This window comes from Saccopteryx bilineata, chromosome 3 (genome assembly GCF_036850765.1).
Source record: "Saccopteryx bilineata isolate mSacBil1 chromosome 3, mSacBil1_pri_phased_curated, whole genome shotgun sequence".
Taxonomy (NCBI): Eukaryota; Metazoa; Chordata; class Mammalia; order Chiroptera; family Emballonuridae; genus Saccopteryx; species Saccopteryx bilineata.
The window spans coordinates 31,340,790-31,362,101 of NC_089492.1; the positions used below are offsets into that span (position 1 = coordinate 31,340,790).

The 21,312-nt window shown below is 38.9% G+C and overlaps 1 protein-coding gene across 50 annotated transcripts in view; it reads right to left on the minus strand.

The window, feature by feature from the left end:
• Window positions 1-21,312, minus strand: part of RIMS2 (regulating synaptic membrane exocytosis 2) — a 653,442-nt gene that overhangs the window by 15,222 nt on the left and 616,908 nt on the right. Inside the window, exon 1 of one of the 50 annotated variants that reach the window (XM_066265895.1) lies at window positions 13,565-14,031. The exons of the other annotated variants lie outside the window; for them this stretch is intronic. Within the exon in view, the coding sequence (XP_066121992.1) occupies window positions 13,565-13,706 (142 nt within the window). The 5' untranslated portion in view covers window positions 13,707-14,031. Of the gene's footprint in view, window positions 1-13,564; window positions 14,032-21,312 lie in introns of those variants that run through there. 50 annotated transcript variants of the gene reach the window in all.

Here is a 21,312-nt window from a genome sequence, read left to right on the forward strand (position 1 = left end):
CTGTGAAAATAATTTATTGTAACCACAGGAGTAGACCAACTGAAATGATCTGTAAGAACTCAATAGACATGATAGAAAAAAAGGTGTGTATATTTTTAAAAAGTACATATACCTATACAAGTATAATATGTGTATCAAGATGATTACAAATATTTAGGTAGCAAACTATAGAACTAAGGCCCAAATTATGTTTAGAATCCATATACCACTCAAAATGCCTTTGGAGAAAATGCCTGTCATAAAAATCAAGTTCTTGAATTGCAAAACATCACAGGTAGAAAGCTGAACACAGGAGGTGTCCTGTTATTCTGCTCAGCTATGTCTGGTGACTCATTTACTTAGCACCTTCTGCACTCAAAGAAAGCCACTTGATTAAATAAAATACCCAAGGGTCAGTTTCCCTAACAATATCTGAAAATGAGAAAAACAAAAAACAAGAAACCCTGAGTAACTTCACAACATAACCAGAAGGTTGTCTTCACTACTAATTTGGAAACTCTCCTAAGCCCCAAGATGAGGTCACAATGAAATGACAAACCCAAAGTCATGGTGACCTTGTTCCATGTCTGGTCGCCACAGAACCCACTCCCGTGCCATCTCCTGGAAGGTCTTGTCTCCTGCTGCAGACAGACTTACTTTAGAGTCAGGATTTTCTTGATGTTAATACGGAAAATGATTTATGGAAACAAGCTTGACAGAATCTTATGGTAGATTCTGAAAACAGACTTTTAGTTTTGACCATAATTTATATTCTTTGAGTTAATAAGGCACTATTTTTACATTTTATTCAAAATTACCATTTCTCTAGAGTGGTAAATACAATTTAGAGAAGCCATTTTGCATTACATTTAAAGAATTAAAAAATGTATTAAAATTAGAATTTCTAAAATTATTGATTCATAGAATTTCAAAAGTGATCTTAGGGATCTGCTGTACCTTTGTAGTTTATAGACTCCCTTACTGTAGCAGTGAGAAAGCTGAGGTCCAGAGTAGCTAGCTAGCTTCTCTTTAGTAATTTTCATCTTTAAAATTTAATAACCAGTAATAATTTCAAATTGCACTTTAACTCTCTTCACCTTGCTCCTCTAATTCCTCAAATTTTCAAGTACAAGAATTGCCTAAAGCACTCTCCCCAAACCCTGTGGTGGTTAAGGTGGCTGTAACTTCCCATTCATAGACTTTATATCAAGACATGGAAGAGGCTGACTTATTCACCTATTTTGTCTAGCAAGACCTCAATATGGGGACACAATATTTGTGTATAAAAGCTTCTGTACTGCCCTGGCAGGTTGGCTCAGAGGTAGAGCATTGGCCTGGCATATGGATGCCCCAGGTTTGATTCACAGCCAGGGCACACAGGAGATCTGCTTCTCCACCCTTCCCCTTCTCCTCTCTGTCTCTCTCTTTCCCTCCCACAGCCAAGGCTCCATTGGAGCAAAGTTGGCCCAGGTGCTGAGGATGGCTCCAAGGCCGTGGCCTCCACCTCAGGCACTAGAGTGGCTCTGGTTGCAATGGAGCAATGCCAAAGATGGGCAGAGTATCGCCCCCTGGTGAGCATGCTTGGTGGATCCCAGTAGGGTGCAGGCGGGAGTCTGATTGACTCCCTGCTTCTAACTTTGGAAAAATACAAAAATACCACAGCAAAACAAAACAAAATAAAAGCTTGTGTACTTGTATTTATGTTTGTTTGAGCCTGTAACTAAAATAAAGATAATTCAAATCTATGAAAGTCTAAATAAAATAGTAACAAATATCTGGCAATTTCTTCTGGGGTAATCCAGGATCTGCTTTTAACAACTTAATCTAATAAAGTCTCTAGACTTAATGTCCAGTTTATAGAAAACATAAAGAATAGAGGAAAATAATCAGACAAATCCAGATTGTTGGACATTCTATAAGACAACTTTGCTCTCTTCCAAAGGAAGTGTCGTGAAAAAAAAGTACAAGTACTGTTTTAGATTAATTTAGCAAAGCAAATGCAGTGAGAGAACCTTGACTAGATCCTGGATTTTGGAGAAAAACAATGCAATAAAAAGCTATAAAAACACTTTTGAGATAACTGAAGAAAACTGAATTTGGAAGGAATATTAGATAATAGTTTTTGATAATCTTACTATTTATGTTTTTTGTTCTTGAGAGAGAGAGAAAGACAGACAGACAGGGACAGACAGGAAGGGAGAGAGATAAGAAGCATCAGTTCGTTGTTGCAGTATTTTAATTGTTCATTGATACTTCTCATATGTGCCTTACCAGGGGGCTCCAGCTGAGCCAGTGACCTTGGGCTCAAGCCAGTGACCATGGGCGTCAAGCTAGCAACTTTTGGGTTTAAGTCAGTTACCATGGGTCATGTCTATGATCTCATGCTCAACCTGCGATCCCACATTAAAGCTGGCAACCTCAGAGTTTCAAACCTGGGTCCTCAGCATCCCAAGTTGATGCTCTATCCCCTGTGCCACAATTTGATCAGGCCTATTTATGTAATATTTAAAAACAAATTAGAAGATGCACAGAGAAGTACTAAAGGTGGGGGTATCATGGCATCTGCAATTTACTCAAATGTTCAGCAAAAATATTATATATACTATATTTTGTATGTGTGCACGCACGTGTGTGTAAGTGTTTGTGTGAGGGAGGAAGGCATAGAGACAGAAAAGATAAAGTCAACTAAAATCAGTCAGTCTATGTAGTGGAGTTCATTGTACTACTCTTTTTTTGTGTGTTTAAAATATTTAACAATAAAAGTTGGGAAAAACTCAATTATTAAATTCAAAACGAAGGGACGAAAGAGCTATTCTATACAAATTTATATTTTAAAAATGATTGAAATAATGTAAAATTATCCTAAACTTGCAAGAGGAAAACTGTATCAGTAAGAGGGACCTTGTCACCCAAAGAGGAAAGCCTCTGGCCAAACTGGACTTCCCTCCCAACTTCGCTGCATTCAGGCTGGATCCAGGAGGTTGCCATTAAGCTGAGAGCAAAAGAAGTGGGCAGGGCACAGAGGCTAGAAACAAAAAGAACAGAAACTTGAGGCTTAAAATATTTGTCTAGTAAAGTGTTTGGCTGGAGTTACTCATACTTGAAAATGACTGGAATTAGAATATAAGCTTACTGAATTTTTGAAGGACCCGTATAAATAAAAATTATTATTAGCCCACATACAAAAGTCTGTCTGACCCCTAACATAAGTATTATTGAGTTTCCTAACCTGCACTAGCAAGCAGGCTATGTAGGCTGTGAAGCCTCCTCTTCTATGCAAACCTTTGGGGCTATGAAGAATAAAGGACAAAGAAATACTTTCTGAAAAACAGAACCAAAATTGCCAGATGAATAAACCAAAAAATGCATTTTACTTTCAATCTTTACCATTACAGTACTTATGAGTGGGATTTTGATAGCATTTCTAGGTGTAGCACAAAGAACACATTACATTTAAGTACTGTTCTATCTGTAAAAATGAAAACAGTTATTTGATTAATTTGGTTCCTTCCAGCTCTAATCGCTTCTTTCCATTCTGTGATATGACGGAACCAATCAGGTAGTTATTCCTTTATTCTTTCACTACATACTTGTAAGTCTTAGTATAAGTCACTTTGGGAGATAATTAAATAAATATATGTGACATTTAATTATATATTCTGCTCATAAAAATTAGGGGATATTTTATCACTTCATATTCATTTTGAAATATCCCCTAATTTTTGTGAGCAGTATAATTCCTGATTATATAATTTTACAATTTAGTAGATGAAGTAAAGTAGTAAATAAATGACAGCCAAGACAATATATTCTAAGTGCTATATGAGTGGTAGTTAGGATCTAGACCTGTGCTATGCAATGGAACTTTGTGTGAATGATAAAAGTGTTCTATAATCTGTACCGCCCCATAACATAGTCACTAGCCATGTGTAGCTACAGAGCACTTGAAATGTGGCTAAATTTTTAATTTAATTTGATTTTAATTACTTTCAACTTAAATAGCAACATGTGACTACTGTTTCCTGTATTGAACAGCATGGATCTAGAGGTTCAGAAAAAGGTAAAAATATTCTGAAATGTAATAAGGGAATAGTAACCATTATTTCATAATATCTCTCCAAAATAAGTACTATTATATATATTTCACACATAAAAATGAGGAAACCCATTTTTATGAAAGAAGAAGATCAAAGAAATCATCTTGCTTAGTTAACACAACTAGGAAGAGGTAGAGCTAATATTTCAAACCAGGTCTAACTCTATGCTTGTTCATGTTTTCCTCTGCTTATAGAAGTTAATAGCATCTAAAGATTTCATACAGTAGATGGGATATAAGCTGAGTTTTGAAGGGCAATTAGTCATGATGCATGTACAGTGGTACCTTGAGATACGAGCAGACCAACATACAAAAAAATTTTTTTTTAAGATATGAGCTACGACTTAGTCCATATTTTTGTTTGAGATCTGAGCGAAATTCTGAGATACGAGTAGTGATTTAGGAAGCTGCTGCTAGTTGGTGCGTTGGTGCATGGATCCAATATTGGCAGTACAACACCAGCATCTCATTGTTTCTCATGTGTTACCTACAGAATCAAGCCGAATCTCGTGCGCTGTACTCATTCTTGCATCATTTTTTCATTTTTTTACTAACTTTTTTTTTTCTTGCAATTTCTTTTTATTTAACAGGCTTTTGCTAAGACATTGCTTGGAACAGCATTCTGCACAATCATTTTTTTACTAACTTTTTTGGTGTGCTATCATAGGGCTGAAGAAAGTGAGCGGAAAGGATAGTGGTGAGAAGAAGCGAATGATGTCAATAGAAGTAAAACAAGAAATAATAGAAAAACATGAGCGTGGTGTACGAATGATTGAACTGGCAAGGCTGTACAACTGCAATACATCTACAATTTGTACCATCCTTAAACAAAAGGATGCCATCAAAAGCACAAATCCAGTGAAAAGAACTACAATTCTGTCCCAATTAAGGACAAATATCCAGGAAGAAATGGAGAAGCTTCTGCTGGTGTGGGAGAAAGAGAAAGAGCTGGTAGGAGATACAGTGATGAGACTGTAATATGCAAAAAGGTATGTATTATTTATGGCAACTTGAAGAAGAAAGAACCATCAAGCTCAAAAGAGGCAGCAGAAGATACGTTTAAGGCAAGTTGTGGCTGGTTTGAAAATATCAAGAGAGATCTGGCATCTACTTGGTGGTGAGGCATGGTGAAGCTGCGAGTGCTGACGTTAAGGCAGTTGAGGAGTACATCGCAAGTTTTGCTGTGCTTATCGCAAAGGAAGGCTATATCCCCCAACTGTTCAACTGTGATGAAACAGGATTGTTTTGGAAAAAAATGCCCGGAGGACTTTCATCACCGCAGAGAAGAAGAAGCTGCCAGGCCATAAACCCATGAAGGACAGTCTGACCCTTGCATTGTGTGCAAATGCTAGCGGTGACTATAAAGTAAAGCCATTGCTAGTGTATCATTCCGAAAATCCTTGAGCCTTTAAGACTCACAAGATTCTTAAAGAAAAACTGCAGGTTGTGGCACACCAATACTAGGGTATGGGTTACGCAGCAGTTTTTTATTGAATGGGTAAATCTCGTCTTTGGTCCTGCAGTGAAGAAATATCTTCAAGAAAATAAACTCCTGATGAAAACTTACTGATCCTTGAAAACGCTCCAGCCCACTCACTTGGTCTTGAAGATGACATTCTCGATGAGTTCAAATTCATGAAAGTCCTCTACCTCCCACCCAACACGACTTCAATCTTGCAACCTATGGATCAGCAGGTCACTTCCAACTTTAAAAAGCTTTGCACAAAGCACTTGTTCCGCCGCTGCTTTGAGGTGACTGAGAATACAAATCTAACCCTTAGAGAGTTTTGGAAAGATCACTACAACATCATATGTTTATGCATTATTGACTTGGTATGGCAAGAGGTTACAAGAAGAACCTTGAACTCGGCATGGAAAAAGTTATGGCCTGATGTTGTTGCAGACAGGGACTTCGAAGAATTCGAACCAGAGACCGAGACCGAGGTAGAAAGAAGCATTGGAGGAGATTGTGTCCCTCAGAAAGTTGATGGGTCTGGAGGTAGATGAAGGTGACATAAATGAGCTCATCAACGAACATGAGGAGGAACTCTCAACTGAGGAGTTGAAGGAGCTACAGATGATGCAACATACGGAGCTTCCGCAAGAGATTAGTAGTGAGGAGGAGGTAGAGTCGGAGTAAGTGATTTCTACAAGTGAAATTAAAGACATGCTGGCAATGTGGGAGAAGCTTTCAAGTTTCATTGAAAAGAAACACCCAGAAAAAGTTTCAACTGGTCATGCTTCAGCACTTTTTAATGACACTTGTCACATTTCCATAACATTTTAAAAGGCAGGCAAAAGCAAACCTCTTTGAACAGATTTTTATTCAAAAGTCCTACAAGTGAAAGTGCCGAAAGTGCAGCCAAAAAGGCAAAAACAGGTGATGATTAAATAAAAAATACGTAATGTTAAGCTTAGGTTAAGTTTAAAGTTAAAAAAGTGCATTTTTTTTTACAATTAAGCTTTTGTGGTTTCATTTTAAGTAAAGAAAGTGCAGTTTTAGTTTTGTTTAAAGTAAAGAAAATGCAGTTTTAGTTTACATTTAGTGTTAAGAAAGTGCAGTTTTAGTTTACGTGTCTACAGTACCTGCATCCCTTCTTCCCTCTCTTCTCCTCCACCATTCACCTCCGTTAGCCGCACTCATCTGTCTCCAAGTAAGAATACAGTACTAAATAACATTTTTCTTTTATTTCATATATTTTGTTATGCATTGGTAAAGTATACATGTGTATTTTTTAATTAAAAACATGTCTCTTTTCATAATTTAGGATGGTTTGGGGATGTTTCACAGGGCTGGACAGGATTAAATCTATTTCAGTTATTTTAAATGGGAGAAATTTGTTTGATATACAAATTGACTGACTTATGAGGTTGGTTATAGAACAAATTAAACTCGTACCTCAAGGTACCACTGTATAGTGGTAGAGGAAGAATAAAAAGAAAGGAATGAGCAAAAATATAGAGGTAAAGAGCAAGAAGGCTTAGTTTCATTGATTTACTGGGTTCCAAAGAGCCTTAGAAGGCAAGGAAGCTATCCGTATCAAGAAACTAAATTGTTGCCTAACTAGATGATGGCACAGTGGAGAGAATGTCGACCTGGGAGGATAAAGACCCAGGTTCGAAACCCCAAGGTCACTGGCTTGAGTGCAGGCCCACCTGCTTGAGTGTGGGATTATAGACATGACCGCATGGTCACCGGCTTGAAGCCCAAAGCCCGTGGCTTGAGCAAGGGGTCACTGGCTCAGCTGAAGCCCTCCAGTCAAGGCACATATGAGAAAGCAATCAATGAACAACTAAAGTGCCGCAACTACGAGCTGATGCTTCTCATCTCTCTCCCTTCCTGATTGTCTGCCCCCCCCTCTCTTCCACTAAAAAAAAAAAAAAAAGAAAAAAAAGAATCGTTAGACTTAAATGCCAAGCTAAAGGCTTTACTTAGTAAAAAATGGGAATCTACTGAAGTTTTAAGAACAAGAGTGGTATCAAGATCAAGATGACATTTAAGGGAATTGATACAGAGGCAATGAAATTAGCTAGGAAAGGGGAGATCCAGCAGGCAGAGAGAGCAGATTGGGACTCTCAGAGGGTTTCAAAGGTGATCTATAGTGGTCCTGAGCTACCAAGGCGACAATGAGAATGGGAAGGAAGGTAAACTAAGAAATGTTGGGAAGGAAGCATTTCCTTGACAGATGTTGCCAACTGGTGGCATACCTTTGGTCAATAGGTGTGTCTTGTTTGGCCTAAATAATGTTTAGATTTTTTTCATTTAGGTGGCAACGTTTTAAAATTTAAAGGTTCAAGTAAAATATAGATTTATAGCTTCTCTTAGGGAAAAAAAATCAGAGTAAATTTGCCAACTCTGGTCTGATAATGAACTTGGCATCACTTACCTAGAACTGAGTGTCTCTGTGGATGGGAAAGCTTGCTCCAGCTTTCCCGAGTCCTTGCTTTTCCCTTTCGCATTACACCTGGCCTACTTCACTGACATCTTACCACTCCAGCTCCAGCCTCATGGGAAGTCTAAAGGGAAACCTGATCACTGAAGTAGTTAAAATAAATACCATAGGTCCCCATGTATAAGATGCTCCTTAATTTTGGGGCCTGAAATTTGGAAAAAAATGTATTACATAAAGTTACTAAACTCAAGCTTTATTCATTATAAAATTCATACAACTCCTCATCACTGTCAAAACTCCCATCCATTAGCTTGTCCTCATCTATGTCTGATGATGAATCACTGTCTTCAACAACGAGCTCAAAAACAAGCGTGAAAAAGCAGGAAATGCAAGTAAAGAAATCTACAACCGTTGTATAAGACGCACTCAGTTTTTAGACCTCAAATTTTTCGGGAAAAGGTGCTTCTTATACATGGGGAAATACGGTAGTCTTTTCATTTTTAGCCTCATTAGGCAAAATCTAGATCTTAAGAAATGATACTTCAAAATGAGAACTGATACTATGATTTTTATGTTGGTTTTTTCTACAATTGCTCAAATAGTATTATATATCCATATCATTAGGTAACCCCCTCCAATAAAATATTATTATATTATGAGATAGAATAAATATATAATGGTCTTATGTGATCAGTAATAAGGGCCTACTTAAGAAGAGCAGAGAGCATTTACATTAAGGCATTGGCTTTGGAAGGAACAGGATGCTGCCCTTACAACTTTCTAGGGCAGGGGTCGGGAACCTATGGCTCGCGAGCCAGATGTGGCTCTTTTGATTGCCGCATCTGGCTCACAGACAAATCTTTAATAAAAATAATAATAACGTTAAAAATATAAAACATTCTCATGTATTAAAATCCATTTATTTCCTACCGCTCATGTTCATGGTTGCGGGTGGCTGGAGCCAATCACAGCTGTCCTCCGGGACAACACTAAATTTTTATTGGATAATGCGTAATGTACACAGGTCGTTGTATGGCTCTCAGAGAATTACATTTTAAAATATGTGGCGTTCATGGCTCTCTCAGCCAAAAAGGTTCCCGACCCCTGTTCTAGTGGCTTTCTTTTGTAAGTTCTTATATACCAGATGTCTCCATAGCAAAACTTGTCCCTATTACTAGTTTTGAATTTAGTGAACATACTAAAAGATGAAAGTAAATTGGGGTTTAACTTGATATTTATAGTAAAGTTTCTAAGTTAAGGGTACTGTCTGGGCACTTGGTAGTGAAAGATTCTGAATCTTGGATTAAAAAGGTAATATATGATAAGCGCTCTGACTAAAACTTTTATTTCATCTATTTCCTTTAATTCTGAAATCTTTTGCCTCATCTTATTTGCCTAGAATGTAAATCTAATATAAAAACATTGTGCTTGCACTTGTTGCAAAACCTCTTAAAGAGTAGGGGAGAAATACACAGGTCTTTCTACTATATTACAGTCTATTTGGTTCCTTTTATATTAATTCCTTATGGCTTCACGATCACAGGCAAAGAAACTTTCCTCAGTTCTGCAGATGATTTTTAAAATATTTCTTGTTTCTTTGATGATTTTCTTATGTGTTAGTTTTGCCAATAGTGGCATGTAAAAGAAATTTAATGAGTTAATTTATTCAGCTGAATATTATTAAGTTGATAGGATCTGTTCTGTTTGATTGCTAAGCCATGTTTTAACCAAAAAGGCAGGCCATAAAATCAAGCAAATAAAACTCATCACAAATTATATGTACATAATTGATTAAGAATAGCTAGTCCAGAACCACAGGTAACATTAAATAGCCTCTGAGAAACTAAGCATAAGGAAATATGCCATTTTCCTACATTATATGATCATACCCTTTGCCCCTGGGTCTACGGGTGGGAAGTTGTGGAGTTGCTTTTCCTGCTAAGAATGGTAGCTTTTTCTTAAAATGGTTCTTTCTTTCTCGAAATTACTTGTAATGTTTAAAACTTCTATATACAGTAATATTCTACATTAGGGAAGTATACTCAATGTTTGGGCTAAGTAGTTCACATAATGAAGATAACACCATTTCAGATTCAATGATAAAATCAGTAAACATAATTTGTAACTGTTAAATGCAGTAAAGTACTATTATTATTACTTTCACTTAAAATCAGTACTCAAGAGGTTTAGAGAACAGTTATCTGGAATATATCCAATAATAAGAAAGCAAAACATCAAATTTTATGAAAAAAAATGCAAGCATACAAAAATATGCTATAAAGACCAGTCAACAATCAACTTCTCTTGCTTATAGGACTGTCCTTTTCATCCTCACTGAAGTCAACCCCACTGAGATTTATAATCCATGGCCAAGTTGTTCTCTTAAATCTCAGTTTTCACATGTCTAACATGATAAAAATAATAACTTCCTTGAAGAACTATCATAAAATCAAAGAAATGTGGCACATAGGTATTCAATAAATGGTACCTATTATGAATGTGCTTGTATTTTAAGAATATAGCATATGATAAATAAACCCAGCATAATCATGAAGAAACAATACCCAGAGTAGTTAGGATTATAAACTCCATAGCCAGAGTAAGGGTACAGACCCTAGGCTCCATCACTCACACTAGCTCTGGGATTAGCGCACTCTGGGCAAATTGTTTTCAAAGGAGTGCGAGAGGCATGTGAGAGACTGAGATTTATCACTGACACCTGAATTCATGTTTAATTCTCACTTTCTCAGGGTACCCTTCTCTAACCCAATTGGGTCTTCTTATAATCTTTTATTGCACTCTGTACTTCACCTTCCTAACACTTGAACAGTTATCATTACATGGTTACTCCTATTAATACCTGTCTCCATTAGACTGTAAACTCTAAGAGGGTAGGGAGTATATCCACCTAATTTAGGGACTACCATAGCTACGAACATGAAATAGCCTCAATAACTATTTCTCTGGGAACAAATGAATGAAAAGAACACACTCTCCAATAAACCTCTTGGCACTTCTTTGGTAGAAAGGTAATATCTGCATAGACTACTGTACAAGAATGAAATGAGAATATGGAAGTGAAAGACAGTGTTCATTTGAGACCTATTTAGCTATTGCAGTAGTTCTGAAAAGAAAACAAATATACTAGCTTTAAAATCAGACCGGCTTACTGAAACTGATCCGTTAATTTAGTCAAATCACACTAGTTACTAGACCAATTCTCAACCAGTATGAAATTCATCTTTTGTGTTGGGTTTACCTTTTCTTCATAAATTAGAATGGGTTTCACAGTCACACCTCTAACATATTCCTTAGTAGGTTGATGGGGTAGTTATCCACATGAACATCAGGTGTCCTGTATGGGTGTCTCAACAGAAAAAAAACCTGTACAGAAGCACTGCTCCAGGCTAGCGTTTGCTAACTTTTACAACTCTACAGGGTATATTGAAACACCCTAAAAAAAAATCTCAGGACTATGAAGGGTGGTAGGAGTATTGCAAAATCAAAAAAGAAAGTTAGGATTTCTTCTCCTAGCTGTAAAACGCCAGTAACCCACTGGAAAGATCTCTCATTTACGGGAGTGCCTCCTCTCTAGTTACCTGTAAAGAACTGTATGTTATTTTTAAAATGCTGGTTTCCTTAGGGAACATTTTGTCTTAGCAACTCAAGCCATATTACGGGACAGAAATCTGTTTCAGTTTATCCATGTGTAGATGTAGGAATTTCCTTTGGGATTAGTCTGTAGGAGCCAAGGTTAAATAAAGGAATGTACTTTAAATTTTGGAAAAAATCTTCCCATTTATATAAGCTTTTCTTGTCTCAGAAAAAGGCTTTTAGGACGGAACTTTGTAAATCCAACAATTCTAGTTATAACTTAAGGAAGAATGATGATAGTTTACCCGATACAAACTCAAGAGTGAAGACCTGGTGTAAAAATAAAAAATTGAGAAATGAGTCTATAATAATATGTTTTATTTAAATACATGTTTTCAGGCACAGCTGGGCTTGAGTTCTGTCTACACCACTTACTAGGTATGTGACTATAGCCGAGTATGTGTAAATAATCTAGTATTGCCTGAAGTTGAGTGCACGGTTTGTGTTGATGACTGCTGGTGTTCAAAGGCTAGCTCTCATATATTAATACTCTCTCCGTCTCAGTTTCCCCATTTGTGAAATGGGAATAATAAAAGTCTGTACTGTTTCATGAGGACGTTGTGGGCCTAAGAGAGTAAATAAATGTCACAGTCTTAGAACAGTGCCTGGCTAATGATAAATACTGAACATTTTAGCTACAATTATAATCACTTCTTTACCCAATTTGATTGTCTAATATCTTAACTTGTTTACATTTCCTGAAATTTTAAACATTTAATTATAGAAAATAAGTGAAATGTAAATGTACAAACCAGAACAGCTAAGCATTAGTAATAATTTAAAACACTGTTTAGGGAAGTACCCTAATATTAAGCCTCTACTGATCGACAGCAAACTGATACTGAAAACTGGATAGCTCTAACCAGGACATTATTATGAAGACCACTTTCAGACATACTATTCATCCTCTATCTTTCACTTTCTTGTTCTCCATTGTAAAAATAGGGAAATACTTTATTTTTACCTGTTCTCAGAGCACATAGGTAGTTTCTTCCAAATCAGCACTCACTACAGATTTTCTAATAAGAAGTCATTGATGGTTACAGAAAAAAAGCCAAATAAATCCTATTCTATACATTAATGGAGTTTACATGATAGTAACTAACCCAATCTCTATAAATGGGTAAAGATGAATATCATTTATAACTAGCATAACAGTAATTTAATAAACAGTATCTTAAATGTTGGGATGCTATCACTCAGCAGTTGTCTTACCTTGATTTACAAGCTACATTTTTAATGTTAGTAAATCCTACAGGAAAGTTCTTTATGAAGAAAACACATGTTATTCAAAACTTTATGAAGGACCTGAAACCACTTGCTGCAAAGTTTAAAACAGTGCGTCCCCTTGCCTGTTTTTCTCATTAGCTTAATGATAAAGGCATCGCTCAATCACCAGAGACAATCAAGGGTCAGATTCATAGGATTGCGCACTGTGGACCAAGTCTCAACTGTCTACAGCACAAACCCCTTTAGTACTGTCAACTTTGACCTGTCCACGGCATCTCCCCTTCCCCTCATCCCGATCTTGAGTTTTCACAGCTGAGATTCCTGTTTCAAAGGTTTTGCCGCTACCTTTAATTTTTGAGTATTTCTGTCCTGGGGGCTAAATGCTAATACCAAGACTGCGGTAAACAGAAAGAGTGGGGTGCACCCAACAGGCGTCACCTGCCTCCCGCCAGTATCGCCCTCTTTCAACTTCCAAGCAACTTGATAATCCAACTTCACCAGAAAAGCGTTTCCCAAGTCGGAGCCTGGCCAGAACTTGTCCCCGGCGCAGCGCGCGCGCTCTGGAGGTCTCCCGCCGCGGGCACTGCCCAGAGCGCAGGCGGGGCAGGGACACCGCTACGTTCAGTTCTCCCTCCTCCGCCAGCCCCCAGCCCCCGACTTTCTAAGATTCGAGAAGTAAACAGACAGCACCACCAACTACACACAATCTCACCTCCTTCCTCCTCCTCCAGGGAGTTCATACAGGGGAAGTAGCCGGCCAGCGCCTCGAAGGAGGCGGAGAGGCTGCTCCGGCTCTGGGAGCGCTGCATGGAGCGGCCCGCGGCGCCGGCACCCCCTAAGCCCTGCCGACCCATCTTGGACGAAGACCCGCTTTTCCCGCGGTACAAGATACGAGGCGTCTTGGCGGCTGGGGCGCGGCGACCGCTGCGCTTCGGAGGCTGGGACGGTGCCGCGCGACCCGGGGGTTTTGGTCCCCGCCTCCCTGGCCCGGCCGGGACCAGACGTGGCTCTCCCGGCTGCCGGGACCTCCACTTCTGCGGGGCCGGCTACGCAGAGGGGTCAGGCGGTGGCGGGCTAAGCCACGGCGGCGCGCAGCGAAAGTCCGAAGTCCCGCCGGGGGGAAGCTGAGGATCCCGGAGGCGGTGGCTGCTGGAGTCTCGCCGCCCTGCGCTCGGAGGGAGAGGATGGTGATGCGTGGTTCCCGCCAATCAGCAGCTGGAGGGGAGGCGGCGGCCACAGCCCCTGGCGGGCCGGCCGCTCCTGAGCCCGCAGCGCAGGTTCCGGGCTACTTTGAGCAGAATAGCTCCTGCTATCTGCCCTCTCCCCCGCGGTTACAGCCAGAGAACACCGATTCATTAGATGCAATTAAGTTAGGCATCACCTTTTCCCCATCCCTTCTGCGGGGAATAGAGCAGGCACATTTTTGGTAGTCATCTTCCCTTTCCTCAGTTTCACATACAACATTAACGCTCTTTATGCCTAGGTTGCAAATACCGAAAATTTCCCAAAATCATTACACAAGGCTTCCCAGTTTATAACAAGTTCCACGAACGCCTAGAATTAAAGCTATTACTTTTACCTTTCCTTTATTAAAAGGATAAAGGGGCAACAGAGCGGGAAAAGTTTTTTAAAAACAATCTGGAGCCTGAAAAAGCACCAGCAATAAAAAGGAGTATAATACTTACCAACTTTGCTTTAATTTCATGCATTTTTAATGCTTTCTTCCTCCAAACTAAATAATCTGCTACCTATTGTTGCTAAGAATGACAATAAACTGTGTGGCTTTAACGCCTAAATAAAAGGTAACATCCTCTTAAGATAAATTTGGAAGCAACACAGATATACCAGAACAAAACTTTCATAAGTGAAATAACACATCCCATTCTGCAAACTGCAGATCTCTATCCCAGAACGTAAAGCAACGGTAATTCTATTTTGACGGGCGTCCGAAGACTAGCGCACTTTTTGTAACTTTAGACGAGCCACACCCACTTGGTTTCCTACCTAAGGCAATGGCAAGGTACGTACAGTGATTCCAGTCCTAACCATGTCTCAGCTTGATGGTTGGGTATGTGTAAGGAGATTTCAAAGTGTTTCGTAAAATATGAATTTTACAACCGAAAATGGTTCTTTCATACAATTAGTATTCCCTGAGTAGTATATATGTCCAAGTTCTTTGCTTGATATACTTAGAAATTCAGTACTCATTCAATTATCTTAGTTAAGCACCTAGTATATGCTAGGTACCTTTGTAAACCCTTAGGACACAATAGTGATCAAAACAGAAAAAATCAAAAATCTCTGGGAGCTTCCATTCTAGTCAGGGGAAAGATACAACAAATCAGTATATAATATAGTATTAAAAGGGGAATAAGTGCAAATGGAAAGAAAATAAGGGGCATCAGACAGTCTGCAATTTAAAAACAGGCTGTCAGAGTGCGCCTCATTGACCATATTTGAACAGAGGTTTCCACAAGTTGAGGAAGTTAGCCATTCAGACATGGGAGGAAGAGAGTGGGTTTGAGGCAAAGAGAACCTCCTGTGTAATGGCCTTAAGGTGCCAGGTGTGAGAGCTTGGATGTCCCTGGAACAGCAGAGAGGCCAGGGGAACTGGAGGGCGAAGGAAGAGGATCAGACAGGTAAGAGGCTGAGATGGGGACAGATCACACCTGGCTTTTTAGGTATGTTAATGATTTTGGCCATTAGACATTACAATTTAGAAGGTACAAAAAAGCACACAAGTATATTCCTCTCAAATATTTGTAAAAATTAGTAACCTTTCAGTACAAATAAGACTGTCATCACATAACAACGTTTGGTTGCTTAGACGGGATCATCAGGTTTTCTGTCTGTTGTTTGGTGGGCTTCAACTTCTTCCTTACCATTCCTACAACCCTCTCTCAGTTCAGTTTCCTGTTTATTATTCACCTTCTTAAAATCATCACCATTTCAAAAGAACAGTGACAGAACCAGCAATGCTATGAGCACTTTTTCATGCCATATTGCTTTTATTCAGAGAATAGACATTTTTTGAGAAAGAGAGAGAGAGACAGAGAGAGAGAGAGAGAGAGAGACAGGGACAGACAGAAAGGGAGAGAGATGAGAAGCATCAATTATTCCTTGCAGCACCTTAGTTGTTTATTAATTGCTTTCTCATATGTGCCTTGACCAAGGGGGACTCCAGCAGAGCTAGTGACCCCTTGTTCAAGCCAGGGACCGTGGGCTCAAGTGGAGACCCTGTGTTCAAGCTGGATGAGCGCATGCTGAAGCTGGTGAACGTGGGTTTCGAACCTGGGTCCTCTGCATCCCAGGCTACACTCTATCCACTGTGCCACTGCCTGGTCAAGCTAGATACCTTTTTATTAAATAAAATTTTCATTATAAGAATAGAGAATCAAAGAACTTTGGAAATTAAAAGTTCTTTATTGGTCATCTAATTAAAAAAATTCTTTTTGTGAGTCATGAAGATAATTTACTAGGTTTTAATTAACATTAAAAAAATAAAATGAAAATATCAGAGTGTAGCCCATGTAATTACTCATCAATTGTAGTCTTGTTTCATGATTATGTATGTACGTGTGTGTGTGTGTGTGTGTGTGTGTATTGAGTTATGATCAAGAGGACAGTATCAGGGAAGAAGGATTAGACGAGGGATGGCAAACTTTTACTTTGGCATCCAGGGACAACACAATGATGGTGGAAAGCCATTTTAGAAGGGAATATCTTGGATTTCTATCAGTGATTGCACTGGGATAGGGAATCTGAAGAGGGATAGGGATGACTGAATCAGTGGTCATGCCTGAGTTGTTTGAGTCCTCTTCTCTGGCTTTATACCTGGTTTTATACACCAAAAAGAGATTAGCCTGGAATAGACCAGATGCATCTATTTCTATATGAGAATCGTTTCCCTCTCACAGTTTCAGAATAAGGTTGTCTGGGGAAGGAAGCTATTTATATCTTTTCTTAGGACCTTAGAGATATTGATAAGTGATAGAAGAGAGGGACAGGAGGAGCAGGGAGAGCTAGAGAAGAAAGAAGAAAACCACCTTATTTCAGGAAAGAGAGCTTTCAGGAAAAAGATGAGTGTTGGCACACATGTATCAGAGAGACAAACAACAATGCGGGCCAGAGACCTTATCGTCTTGAATAACTTGTGCAATATACTGAACTTATTGAGAAAATATACAATTTTTTTTGTCCTATGCGTAATTGTTTTCCTATGTATAATAAATATTATGTAAATAATATTTCTGGTTTATACATTTTAACACGTTTATTATTCCTCATTATATTCTAAGTCTTACCATACCTAAAGGAATTTTTAAATTATATAAAAAATAAACTACTGATAGCCCTGGCCGGTTGGCTCAGCGGTAGAGCGTCGGCCTAGCGTGCGGAGGACCCGGGTTCGATTCCCGGCCAGGGCACACTGGAGAAGCGCCTATTTGCTTCTCCACCCCTCTGCCGCGCTTTCCCTCTCTGTCTCTCTCTTCCCCTCCCGCAGCCAAGGCTCCATTGGAGCAAAGATGGCCCGGGCGCTGGGGATGGCTCTGTGGCCTCTGCCCCAGGCGCTAGAGTGGCTCTGGTCGCAACATGGCGATGCCCAGGATGGGCAGAGCATCGCCCCCTGGTGGGCAGAGCATCGCCCCTGGTGGGCGTGCCGGGTGGATCCCGGTCGGGCGCATGCGGGAGTCTGTCTGACTGTCTCTCCCTGTTTCCAGCTTCAGAAAAATGAAAAAAAAAAAAAATAAAAAAAAAATAAACTACTGATAAAAAATTGGAAATGTTATTCTTCCATAAGAAAATATATAGTTTATCACACTGATAAGATTTAGCATGATCTAATGATAAGGTAAAGATTCATAGATAGACTAGAAAGAGTGACATTTAGAGAAACTTTAGGACAAAAGCGAGATGCACTAAACACCAGTATGTTTCAGTCACTCAGACAGTTTCTTGTCTAGTGTATGATGATAGCCTTACAACTTGCCTTAATTTCCTTATTCACTGACATATTTATTGAGCACATGTGAGACCCTGGTATCTTTGGGTAAGATATGCACAAAACATGGGTTTGGCTCTCAAAGAGCGCAGTCTGGTGGTAAGGGGTAGGGAGGCTAACACAGACAAGAAAAGCAAATAAATGCTATGTAGTAGAATAAGTAGTATATTTGTGATAGGTGACCAACTCCACTTAGACGAGCTAAAAAGGCTTCACAGAAGAGAGATTCCTAAGCTGTGTCTTGAATGCCATTTGATAGGCAGAAAATAGGAATGAAAGAAATAGAAAACAGAAGCCTCTCTAACCTGACCATGTAACTGTTATATATATGCCTCTGCTGGATCTGTGGACATGGTAAGGGTCAGGGCTCCTTCCATGGGTCTCTTTTTCCAGTCCTCTAGGGAAGTGGCAGTGGCAAGGATCACTTTTGAATCTGGGTAACTCCCTGCTTCAGTATTGTTTCACTGTTCTTACCAATGAGATAAATCTATACAAGGTCTTCATAGTAATATTAGAAGGACATTCTCAAACATTTGAGAGCAAAAAAAGAAACACTTCTTCTATTATAATTCTCTTGAAATTCTAGCTGAATATCACAGCGAATTTGCATATCATTATGAGATCAATAGCACTGCAAGATTTTGTGAGAGTAAATATTCTGCACAAATATACAGCACGAGCTAAAAACTGTATGAACATTTCAGGTACCAATGCCAGTAATTACATAATAGTTATAAAGAGTATGTGATTTAAACTGTGTTATTCACTCATTATTAATTTTCATTCACTATTCATTTAGTCATTATTTACTCCTTACACCACAGTGTGATGAGATAACATACTTTTGCATGGAAAATAGAGGGATTCCCACAATTGAGTCTAGTTCCTACTTGTTCCTATTACTTCTGTTTTCTTACTGGCTAAGCTTCATGTATCCATCTGAACATAAATGACAATCAAGAGTCCCTCTGATTATCATTTTGTTTAACTGAATCATGTATTGGTTGTATATCAATGGTTATACATTGTTTATACTATTTGATACCTTGCTAACATAAAAGTAGAAAATTTAACATTTTCCATAGATGTTTTGACTTAACTGTCTAGTTGACATTTAAGTTGCAGGCACTTTGTTTTTTATTATATATAAAGGTATAAGATTTATAACAAAGTCATTTAAAGTTGTTAAAAACCAAAGGCTGTGGAGAAGAATAGCAATTCTTTCAAAGCATTAAGTATTGCAGAATTTTAAGTAGCATTTTGCAAAAACAAACAAAACAAAACTAAGTCCTCAAAAAAGATTAATTTTATACTGATGCAGGGCAAACATCACCTAGATTGGGCATAAGTGAACTGATGCCTGAAGGTAGTTCTATTCATAGCTCAGTATATTTGGTAAACAATTAGGATTATGTGCAGAGTGGCCAACTTAGAAAGCAAAAAGTAAGCAACTCATCATAAGCTGACTCCCACTAAGGCACTCTGTTAAAAGATGTCTTACAGTGACAGTTTTTCTGTCTTGTTGATATGAAACTTCATATAGGAAATAACATAATAGGAACTAACAATTGAAATTAATAATTTTTTTCCTCCTAAAATTCAATTCAAAATGGTTCCATCTGGTCCTGGCTGGCTGCTTAGTGGATAGAGAGTGTCAGCCTGGCACTTGGATGCTCTATGTTTGATTCTCAGTCAGGGCATGCACGAGAACAACCAGCTGCTTCTCTCTCTCTCTCTCTCTCTCTCTCTTTCTCTTCCCCTTCTCTCCCTCTTCCTCGCTTGTAGCTAGTGGCTCAATTGGTTCCAATGTTTCCCCGGTGCTAAAGGTAGCTCAGCTGGTCTGAGTGTGTCAGCCTCAGGTGTAAGGATAGTTCCATTGATAGGAGCATCGGCCCCAGTGGGGGTTGCCAGGTGAACCCAGGTCAGGGCGCGTGTGGGAGTCTGTTTCACTATCTCCCTTCCTCTCACTTAAAAAAGAAAAGTAAGAAAAATAAAAAGGTTTCATCTAATATGCTTAATTTATCCTCCAACAGTAAGGTGAGAAGCTTAGATCTAAAAGACAGAGGACTATTCCCCTGGGAAAATAGTCTGAGTGAGAGGTAAATCTGAGGTGTCATACAGAAACTCTCTAATAAATACAAGTAATGGTAAAGAAAGGCAAATCAATATGTGTCCCAGGGAAGGGGATATGTTGTAATGTTTCTCCTTGACCAGTGCTTTATAATTTGGAGTCTTTCGTTTGGCAGCTCCTCCTACACCTAAACCTTCTAATGACATAGCATTTCAGATCTCAACCTCTTTCCCCATACTTGACAACAAATTGTGAAAAGACACTTGGGTGGAGCTACAAGTCTTGATGCACGATTTACAGTTAAAAAGTCCAAATGCACAAATAAATATATATTTTATATTATATACATTTGCAATTTGGCAACACCATTCAAAAAGCTTTTCTCTGAAAATGTTTATTTATAGGTCTAGCCACCATTTTCCAGCATTTGGACATAGACAAACCATGGTGTAGAATTCTGAGTCCCTTTATTTTCTGTTGTATGTTATTTATTCTTTGTTATGATCTGATATTGATCCAATGTCTAGAGAAGTCATTGTTTCATAATTCACTGTTATAAGCTATTAATTTCATTGGGAGTAACACTATGTTTCACATTCTGAAGGCAGCATTTGACAGGTCTTCCCCGTGAGGCAAAAATAAAAACTTTGTATCTTAAATCTTATATCTGAATAAACACAGAAAGGCACTTTTCAAGGACAGTGAAAGGACCATGACAATGGCCATCAGATATTGTTTCATGATTATTGTTTAATATTGAGTGATTTAAATTTTAAATAATAATATATTATTAGATTCCATCTACATAACCGTTAGGAATACAGTAGACTGGATTTCATAATTTAAAGTTTTATTTTTAATTTTACCTCTCATGCTCTCTCCAGTAAAACCTGCTAGTCCCTATTTGTTAGCTCTGCAGCTGGACAAGACCTTGGTGGTCCCTGAGGGAAGACGGGCTGGGTCTGGCAGAAACGGTCAGGCTGGCCCAGCTCTTACTCCTCTTCCAACTACAGACGCTGTGACATACAGCCTTCACTTCTTCTTCTGGGACCCTTGCAGATGTTTCACGTTATACATCATTAACTAGATAGCTCTTTAATAGAGATGTGATTTTAGGCAAGTCATGTAACCTCTCTGCCCCTTGATTTATTTTCTGAAGAGGTCAGATAACTTCTCTACTTTATCTGGAGAGACGGGCTTTAATAATTTGCAGGTTTTAACTTTCTGCTTTTTTACATACAGCTCTAAGGAAGTCTCCACTTTCCATCCCCCCTTGTAAGGGACAGGCACACATGTAACTGGCTGGAAGGTTGGCCTCCTTCCTCCTCGGGCAATGCAGGCAGCCTGGTCAGATGTTTACTTGTCCTCACTGAGGAGACAGGAAGGC